General features: G+C 30.2%; 1 protein-coding gene across 2 annotated transcripts; it reads right to left on the bottom strand.

The window, feature by feature from the left end:
- Positions 1-2,664: 2,664 nt before the first annotated feature.
- On the bottom strand, positions 2,665-5,050 carry LOC127787815 (polygalacturonase-like). Of its 2 annotated transcripts, XM_052315834.1 has the most exons (9): positions 4,763-5,050; positions 4,509-4,637; positions 4,249-4,416; positions 4,105-4,125; positions 3,787-3,994; positions 3,601-3,682; positions 3,396-3,504; positions 3,176-3,292; positions 2,665-3,040 (listed from the first exon to the last, which is right to left on the bottom strand). In XM_052315834.1, exons 1-9 carry the CDS (start codon positions 4,994-4,996, stop codon positions 2,816-2,818), a joined length of 1,293 nt encoding a protein of 430 aa, XP_052171794.1. In that variant the 5' UTR covers positions 4,997-5,050; the 3' UTR covers positions 2,665-2,815. The 2 variants fall into 2 exon arrangements, with proteins under 2 accessions (XP_052171794.1, XP_052171795.1); XM_052315835.1 differs by lacking the exon at positions 4,105-4,125.
- Positions 5,051-10,830: the final 5,780 nt, after the last annotated feature.

Genomic DNA, 10,830 nt, shown 5'->3' with positions numbered 1-10,830 from the left:
AAAATAGTGAAAACTAAAATAGAAAATTGAAAACAAAAAAGTTTGTGTCCTCCTAATTTAATTGTTTCTAATTTAAAAAATTGTTCGATTGGGTTTTTCCATATCGTATGCATTTTAGTTTCCTTCATTTTTATGACTTGTTTTTCTTCAATAAATTTTTAAAATTAGAATTTTTGCATGTAGTTGCAAATATTGAGTAAAAACTAATATACATGCAAAATATAATTGTGTTTTATGATATTAAAAGAATCTAACAATCGAAAAAAAATTAACACAAATAAATTTTATCAATTTTTGTTTTCTGGTTTTTTGTATTATTAATTTTTTGAAAATGACAAGAAAATTTAAACAATAAATTTAGTTTTTATTTTTTCAACTGAAAAAAAAATTGATCACAAATTTGAAATACTAAATCAAAATGAATACATAAAAACTGATAACAAAATCAAACACAAGTAAGAAAGAATTTGTTGAACAAAAGCCCAATGCGTCACCCTCTTTAGTTAGGGTATATCACGTACATTATAAAAAAAATTGAATAAAAAATGAAACAATAATGTTTGAATTGTCACTCCAGATGAGACACCTCAGAAATCTTGGGTACTTACCCTAGATATAAGTGGCTACTGAGGGAGCATGGGAGAGGAGATAGCCAATAAGCTAGGTATGGTGGTTGGGAAAGGGGAAACGGGGGGTTCCTTGGAATTAGCATTTCACAAGTAGAGGATTCAACAAAAGCAAGAAATAGCAATTACAACAAACAGACACTATGGTACATGCCAAAATAATGTACTCAGCTTACGTTCTAACTAGAAGCTTGATGGAGATCAACAATTGAATAATATACACAGCTTCATTTGTTAAAATTTTGGTAAAATTTTATTAAATGACACCCTATGCAGGTGTCATCTAATTAAATGATATGATATTCTAGTATAAGTAATTAATTAATGTGGATGAGATGACTTTAGTATTTTATGAAAGGTGTGATTTGGGTGATTTTAGAGACTAATTTCAAATTGGGTTGAGGATTCAAAGTCACTAGTTTTGCTAGTAAGGTCCGTGCTTTTTTGGACAAATTCCTTTGTTTAGGTCTCGAAATTATTTTTTTTGTTATTTTAAGAAATAATTGATTTGGGAATAACTTTCATTAGAGAGTAAATTTTATTATGCCGTTTTGGAGAATTTTTTTTATTTTCATCTAATTTTGATCATGTAAAGAAAACTCAATCTTTCCTTTTTTAGTAAGATTCGGGTTCTAGGGTTTTGGGGTATTTTTTAATTTCCTAATCGTATTGTGAGTTATAGCGTATAAATACTATGTTTATAAAATGTTTTTGGCAGTTAATTTCAGAATTTTAATAAAATTTTTATTGAAATTTTTCTCATAATTTTCTTCAATTTTTTGGTATTATTTAGAATCAACGAATCATTGATTGAGTCCTATAATCCAGCATTCGTAAGTAAATCAACGAGTTAGTAGAAGACTTTCACTACGTCATTAATACATCAATGCACAAAGTAAACCAGTATTTTTCATCTAGTACTACAGCTCAAGGAAATGCCCATCGTTACTTTGCTTGTCATATTGTTTTCTTGTAGCTTGAATTATTTGATTCATTTCTTAGTTCTCTTTGTTTTCTTCCCACAAATCCTACTCTTTTATAAGATGGGAAAGTGTTTTTAAACTGCCTCGTTTACTTCTTCTCAAATCTTTTATCGACAAATTTATATATAAATTTTTATATGTTCAATTGGCATATGGTTTATCTAATCTACATCTAAAACATAGTGAGGCATGAATTTTTATTATTGAAAAAATAAAAAAAATGGACAAGTAGAACATAATGAATTTTTATATCCACGGCATTTTTGAACCCGTAAGCTTTGAAATTTTATTAATTAATACACCATTATCGGTCCATGGAATGTACTGTAATTATATGAAAAGAATAAATGAATAGTTCAATAATGATGGTAGTTTAGCTAATAATGTAGGTATTAATGCAAAGGTAACATATCTAACCAGCATTGAAATTACTAAACCATTATTAACACTTACTACTTATTTGAAATTATTTCCTAAAACACTATCAAGATATCTATATCCATGTAAATTCGTCCATTAAATGAGCACTTTCTTTAAAAGAAATTGCTAATGTTTTCGACGATTAATAAACAATGGTTAGTTTTACTAGTTCTTAAAAAGAAAATGTTCCATCGTATTCTCAAAAGAAATCAAGCCTTTACTTATATTTACATTTTTTGCTCAATTTTTTTATGTCTGTTCACGATATTCATATTTAATCACTTTCTTGTCGATTTTCTAAATGTCTTTTGTTTCAGTTTACTGATACATTAAACCATTGCCAAATCGACTTGGCCATGGAAAATCCTAAGCCAAAACCCACTATTGCTTGAGGGAACTAAACCATGGGTTTGGCGGTTACGTTCGGTCGATTGATTTTGTGTAGTTTCCTTGCTTAGCCCTAATATAATGTAGATTTAAACTGCACAGAAAATCCGATATAACTTCTAACAGAAATAAGGGGATCCTTTAATACATATAACAATGCCGTTTATTCATTGTACGAAAAGAAATGAAATTATATTTATACATCAATGTTTATTGAATGTAATGAATCAAAATCAACCTTTATTTTGATAACTACGTACGTACATAAGATAAGAGATTATTTAAGTAACATACACCCCAACTTATAGACATTATGGTGCATGCCCAAATAATAAAAAAAAAATAAGAATTCTCCTCCAATCCCTAGTGAATTTCATAGTATCTGTAGTTTTCTCTGGTTCAAGGACAATGGGGCGCAACAGCTCCTGTTTCACTGAGTTTGACATTGGTGCATGAAGCCTTGGCGGCGGCAGCAGCAACACCTTCTCTTTTAATGTTTACACTCTGCAACACAATCCCTTCACATGGGAAATCCTTGCTGCAGCTGAAGCTTATGGCGACCTCGGAGGCACTTGTTCCTTGAATGTTTTGGTAGAGCACATCTTTAACTTGAACAGCTGAGCCCTGCTCAGATAATACAGAATTTTGTTAGAAAAAAAGAAAGAAAGAAATCAATGTTAAAAGTTAACTAAGAAAGTTGGTTATTTCTTTTGCGTATATAATAAGGAGATTCTTTGGATGAAATTATATATATAGTACCTGCCCTTTACATGGTTTATCTTGGTCACAATAACTTTGGTCTATGATAATAGGATTGTCCACATTATTCATCCGCACATTAAGAAATTTGATGTTGCTGACGCTTCCTGATCCACCCTGCATGTACATATATATATATATCCGTTAAGGATTATTTTTTTATTCTAAATATAGATTCTAAAAACGTGCTCACTTAATTAGAGAATCCGTCTGAATATACCTGCCATGTCTTGATCCTAAGTCCATTTTGTGTTCCATACAGCTTAGCCCCATTCACCAAAACATCCGAAACAAAAGCCTTGGAATTCCCAGAACCCAAGCTTCCAATGCTGAATTTCATAACAGCCAAATTAAGCAATATGAAATGAAGAGAAAATATCACCAATTGTGTGGAGAGGAAAAAAAACAAGAGATGGAGGTGAGACCTGATGCCGTGGCCTGGTCCACAGGTTATGTCCGTGGCTTTCACCTTCTGAGACCCACTTACAATTGAAATGCAGTCATCACCTTCAGCATATTAATTACATGGTGATTCAGTATCAGTATGCGTTTATAGTTAACATCTCGTGCTCTTTTTAATGTCAAATATCAAAAATTGTTTTGACGGGTACCTGTCCCTATAACACAACTCGAAATCTGGATGTTTTGAGTGTCCGTAATGTGGATTCCATCGGTATTGGGGCTCGTCTGCGGTGAAGTCACGGTGAGGCTTGATGCTTGAACATTTGTGGATTTCTCAAAAGACAGGTGAATTTGTTGCGCCTGTTGGATCTTCAAATTCTTCACAATAATATTCTTGCAATTGTAGAAGGTTAATGCCTGCCATCACAAACATATATACAGAAGATGATATCCCATTATTTTATGAATTCTGAATATAGTACCAGTGGCAGTGCTTTGAATATATACGGGGTGAAGAGATAACATACCGTTGGCGCGTCCTTGCAGGGCTGCAGATCGATCCAAGGGAAAGAAGTAGTTAATGGACTCAGTATTAAGGTGATTGATATGAGAAAATATATATAAAATTAAGATGGGAGAAGAGAAGCTTTGGATGATAATTAATGGCTTACAAGGGCCTTATTGATCTTGCAGGAATTCTCCCACCACGTGTTCCCGTTGCCATCGATGGTTCCACCCCCTTGAACCTGTAAATTCTGCACGCTGTCAAATAAAAGCCAGTGTGTCCCATCTTCCTTGTAGTCGGCTCGATTAGCAGATGCTTCAATGGTTCCATAGATCTGTCATATCCATAGAAAATAAATGTCATTTAATTTGTTCGTCTTCTCAATACGCAATCAAACTCTCTGAATCTGATTCAAAACTTAATTACCTGCACAGTTAGAACAGCTTTACATGGGCCAGCGAATCTGATTGGCTTGACGAGGTACTTCTTTTTGGGTACCAACAGAGTAGCGGCTGCAGATGATGAACAAGCAGCCTGCCATGCGTTCTTAAATGCCTGAAGAATTAATTGATATTGCACAAAAAGCAAATCATCAATCCTAAGCGTTCAAAGTAGGAAACTAATTGCTGTTTCGAAGAAATTTTTATTGCATGTTTCTGCCAAAATGTATGGGTACGTACCTGGGTGTCATCGCTTCCATCACCTTTAGCTCCGAAATCATCAACACTAACTGTCTTAACCGAAGCTAAAAGCCTGCGAATTTTATTTTGAAAGTAAGCTTCTGATGACGCAGATGCTTGAAGATGATGGTTCTGAGCTGGGTCCTCGGGAGAAGTGCTGTAGCAAGAGAGGAAAGAAAGAAAGATAACAAGGAGACATGCAAAGATGTATCTCTGCGGCGCCATTGCATACATCTCTTCAAATAATTAATTTGCTTGAAAAGGGGGGAATCTGTGAAGATATATAAAATATTGCTGCAATGTGTGATACAACACTCTGAAGATGGCAATACCTATTTATAGACGGATGGTTTGAGAGCCTAAATACTGTTCTAGATGTTAGCCCTGACGAGGTATGGACAAAGGAGAGATTTAGACGAAATTACCTCTATGGGCAGTTGATGACTTTTGTTTGCTGCCCTCATGCATATATATACATGTAATATATGTGCTATATTGTCCCAATATATTCACATTGAACTGAAGAAAAGGAGAACTACCTATTAGATAACAATCAAAGTTTGAGCTCATGAATTAACACGTGCCGCATAGAACATGTTTCAATGGGCGAGTTAGGAAGCTTTTCAGTTGTGGAATTAGGCGAATAGACTGTATGGGAGCATTGTGGGCTGGAATAGTAAAAAACGTACTTTAATTTGTGTTTAAGTTGATGTTCAATTCATCTTGATCAGAGATGTCAGCCTGCTGGTTTGTTCCAGGCATGGGCATCATAGTTATATAATTGAACTTGTGCTTGAAGTACATTATCCACTTTTACAAGGAATTGCAAAGAGCTCACCCTATCTGGAAAGAAAAGGGTACCCTATCTTCCATCATTCCTTGTAAGGAAGTTGAACTTTTTGTCAAATATATACATATCTTCATCCTTGTTTATATTCCATTTAATTTGACGAATGTTGCGATGTGACCCAAATTGATGGAACTATAGATGTGTCGGTTCTCATCCACTTCTACATATGATTTCTCTCATCTCATGACACTAGTCACTGTGGGATGCCATAGGTGGCGCGGCTGCCTACCTCACATCATGATTCATGATCATGCATGCGCCGCCATCTAAAAGACCCTCCATACTATCTATCATCTAATTTTATGTTCAATTTCGACCCTTTTGGAAAGTTTTATAGGTATTTGATGCTATCGATATTTTGGAAAAGTGATATATATAAGTTGAAGCGTACAATATATATAGTGATTCAAAAACAAGAGAATAAATACACCCGGCACCCTTTAGTTACCCTATAGTTCTTTCTCTTTGGGTTATGCACTGAATTCAAAGTCTTCAAGGCTAGATATATTATATTATATTTTTTAGATAATATATATGTGTTATATTACAGTGTTATGGAGCTAGCAGTTGACAAGGGAACATGTAATCTTAGTTATCACTAGTCATATATATGTGTTTGCACAGTAGTTATGCGTTAGCCATTCAGCGAACGAGAGAAAGTTTCAGCCTTCAAAGTACAGTTAAAAGCGTGGAAAGAATTGATCCATTGATAAAAAAAAGTATCATGACAGAATGTTCATAATATTCGGTGGGTTCGAACTTTGTATGATTACGTTTAATGGGGTCCTAAACCAAATTCTGCCGTAAAATACCCTTATATAGTATATATATATAATTTACTGTGATTATCACTTCGAATTTGATTGTGATTAACATGTTAGTCAAATTCAATTTTAAGTTGTATTAAAGTACTAGTTCTTGACTCGTGCGATGCACGAGATACAATATTTAACAAATATATATATATATATAAAATAATAGTTCAAAATATGAAATGCACATTATAGTAAATTTAATATACTACATGAATTAGTGAAGAAACAACAATTTTATTTCATTGTGATTAAAATAAATTTTGGAAGACTTCTTTGTATATAACATTTGTGGTCGAAGTTGTTTGTTCACCTTCTTTATCACATATTAGTATCTTCAATCCACTGCGACTTGTAACTTTTGATATTGCAACGTATAGTTGCCCATGACTGACCACAGGTTTCTTCAAAAAAAGACCTACATAGGTCAATTGCATGCATTCGTGTCCCCTACACAACATGATAAATGACACATTACACATTATATATTGGCAAAAACAACAAAAGTGCATGGTAAGAACAAAAAATAGCATTTTTCGAACTTGCATCTTTGTCAGACAATACTAAAATGATGTTGTTAATTTCGTTCTGGTTATGATAACTGTAAACTTCTCATTTCCGGATGACTCATATCTTGAACGCCCAATTTGCCCAAATGTTGTCAACATATCTCAGCATATGCAGTATTTGAGCCATGGCAAATACTGTGTCTCAGTTTTAGTTTGCAGAGAAATCGATTAAATGAAGAATATTTATCTGTTGTATTTCTAAATATTTATCTGTTGTATTCAGATGCCATTTAGGGAGCAAATAAATTTTTTTGTTCGACAAACAGTTTCCAAAGACGTTCCACTCGTTTGGAGGGGTAATTTTATATGCTGCTTAATGTGTAAGATATGTTTTTTATTTCTTAATTCCTAAATATTTATCTATTGTATTTAATAAATTGAATAACTTAATTTTTTATGCATTAGAACTGTTATATTCAATAAATTGAATAATTCATTTTTTGGTGCATTGAAACTCGTTGTATTTAATAAGTTTAATACATTATTATTGAATACTTTATTTGTTGATGCATTGGAATCTGCACCAAAAAATATTTATCTGCTGTATTCCTAAATATTTATCTGTTGTATTCAATAAATTGAATAATTTATGTTTTGATACATTAAAACTGTTGTATTCAATAAATTAAATAAATCATAATTGAATAATTTATTTTTTGGTGCCTATATTCAATAAATTGAATGTAAGATATTGAATTAACATTGAAATCATCATCAATCATATTTATTTGTTGTTTAATGTGTAAGATATATATTTTTATTTTTTATTCCTAAATATTTATATGCTGTATTTAAATGCCAGAAGGAGCTTAAAAATTTGTTTTTTTGACAAACAGGTTCCAAAGACAGTCCACTCGTTTGGAAGAGTAATTTTATCTGTTGTTTAATGTGTAAGATATATTTTTTTATTTTTTAATTGCTAAATATTTATTTGTTGTATTCAATAAATTGAATAATTTATTTTTTGAAGCATTGGAACTGCTATATTCAATAAATTGAGTAATTCATTTTTTGATGCATTGAAACTTGTTGTATTTAATAAATTGAATAAATTATTATTGAATAATTTATTTTTTGGTGCATTGGACCCTGCACCAAAAAATATTTATCTGTTGTATTCAATTTATTGAATAATTTAATTTTTGATGTATTGAAATTGTTGTATTTAATAAATTGAATAAATCATAATTAAATAATTATGTATTTTATTTAATCACTATATGCTGTATTCAGATGCCATAAGGAGCTTGAAATTTTTTTTGTTTGACAAACAAGTTCCAAAGACGTTCCACTCATTTATAGGAGTAATTTTATCTGCTGTTTAATATGTAAGATATATATTTTTTATTTTTAAATATTTATCTGTTGTATTTAATAAATTGAATAAGTTATTTTTTGATGCATTGGAACTGCTATATTCAATAGATTGAATAATTTATTTTTTTGATGCATTGAAACTTGTTGTATTTAATAAGTTTAATATATTATTATTGAATACTTTATTTTTGGTGCATTAGAATCTACACCAAAAAATATTTATCTGTTGTATTCCTAAATATTTATCTGATGTATTCAATAAATTGAATAATTTATTTTTTGATGCAATTAAAATTGTTGTATTCAATAAATTAAATAAATTATTATTGAATAATTTATTTTTTGATGCCTGTATTCAATAAATTGAATGTAAAATATTGAATTAACACTGAAATCATCATCAATCATATTTATTTGCTGTTTAATGTGTAAGATATATTTTTTTATTTTTTAACTCCTAAATATTTATATGTTGTATTTAGATGCCAGAAGGAGCTTGAAATTTTTTTTGTTTGACAAATAGGTTCCAAAGACAGTCCACTCGTTTGGAATGATAATTTTATTTGTTGTTTAATGTATAAGGTATTTTTTTTATTTTTTAATTGCTAAATATTTATTTAATGTATTCAATAAATTGAATAATTTATTTTTTGATGCATTAGAACTGCTATATTCAATAAATTGAGTAATTCATTTTTTGATGCATTAAAACTTGTTGTATTTAATAAGTTGAATAAATTATTATTGAATAATTTATTTTTTGATGCATTGGAACCTGCACCAAAAAATATTTATCTATTGGATTTCTAAATATTTATATGTTGTATTCAATAAATTGAATAATTTATTTTTTGATGTATTGAAATTGTTGTATTTAATAAATTGAATAAATTATAATTAAATAATTATATATATCTTTAATCATTATATGCTGTATTCAAATGCCATAAGAAGCTTGAAATTTTTTTTGTTTAACAAATAGCGTTCCACTCGTTTGGAGGGGTAATTTTATCTGTTGTTTAATGTGTAAGATATATTTTTTTATTTCTTAATTCTTAAATATTTATCTATTGTATTTAATAAATTGAATAACTTATTTTTTTTATGCATTGGAACTGTTATATTCAATAAATTGAATAATTTATTTTTTAGTGCATTGAAACTTGTTGTATTTAATAAGTTTAAATAAATTATTTTTTGATGCATCGGAATTGCTATATTCAATAAATTGAATAATTCAATTTTTAGTGCATTGAAATGTGTTGTATTTAATAAGTTGAATAAAATATTATTGAATAATTTATTTTTTGGTGCATTGAAACCTGTTATATTTAATAAATTAAATAATTAATATTTTGGTTTAGTGCATTGAAACTTGTTGTATTTAATAAATTAAATAAAATATTATTGAATAATTTATTTTTTAGTACACTGAAATCTGTTATATTCAATAAACCTACTACATTGAAACTTGTTGAATAATTAATATAAACAGATTAATAGCTTGAGAAAAAAATAAATAAATCAGCACAGTTTAGACGGGAAATTGGGCAAGTCAACTCTTAGCAGTGACTATCCTACTTTTATATATATAATATAAAGATATTCCCATAAATTATCTTCTGATTAGAATATAGTTTCTTATATACATCTATAGATAATTTTAGTTATATAAATATATATGTATTCAATGCTCTGAAATTAGTTACAATTATATCACTTTTGTTGTAATAATATTTGCTTAGTAATATTTTAGGTGTGTCAATATTACTTTTGTACTAACAATATTTACTTAGTGATATTTTGTTCTTTCTACTTATGATTTTTCTCGATTTGGATTTTCCACGTAAAATTGTGTTTGTGTGTGATTTGTGATTTGATTGTGATCTGTATGCGATCCAATTTTATAATAAATTGGTATCAAAATTGTTAGATCAAATCATCAATGTGTGGTAAATCTTAGTGTTAGATCTTCACATCTTCGTCATATTTGAGCCAGAACACAGGTTTTCCAGCCCTAACCATCGTTGCTGCAGTTTGACAACTATTGTTGCCGATCGTCTCCGATCACAAGCTTCAGAGGTCATGAAGGACCATTAGTGACCACTTATAATTTTCATTTTGTTTAATTGTCTTCAAAGGCCACATGTAACAGCCTGCCTTCTCGGGCGTGTTATGCCTTAGGAAATTTGGTCTATATTTTTTTTTTTTATTTACTTATCCCAAGATTCCCTAAGACCATATCTAGTGTTAGACGAGATATCTATACTAGAAAATAATTACAAAGTGGAAGCTGAATCGAACCTGCTCATGGCAACGCACATAATAATAACTGGACATGGCGTTTATTACAAGTTAATACATAAGCGTCTGATGATAAATACAATGTACACAATTTTGAAACTATCCATATTACAATATATCATGGTACATATACTCGCATCTCGATGTCTCATGCCCCTACTCATCACCAATCTCGGAATCATCTCTGCAAGTCCCGACTGGAACGTTGAATGTTCC

This window comes from Diospyros lotus, chromosome 13 (assembly GCF_014633365.1).
Source record: "Diospyros lotus cultivar Yz01 chromosome 13, ASM1463336v1, whole genome shotgun sequence".
Lineage (NCBI taxonomy): Eukaryota > Viridiplantae > Streptophyta > Magnoliopsida > Ericales > Ebenaceae > Diospyros > Diospyros lotus.
This window is presented reverse-complemented; position numbering and strand designations above follow the sequence as displayed.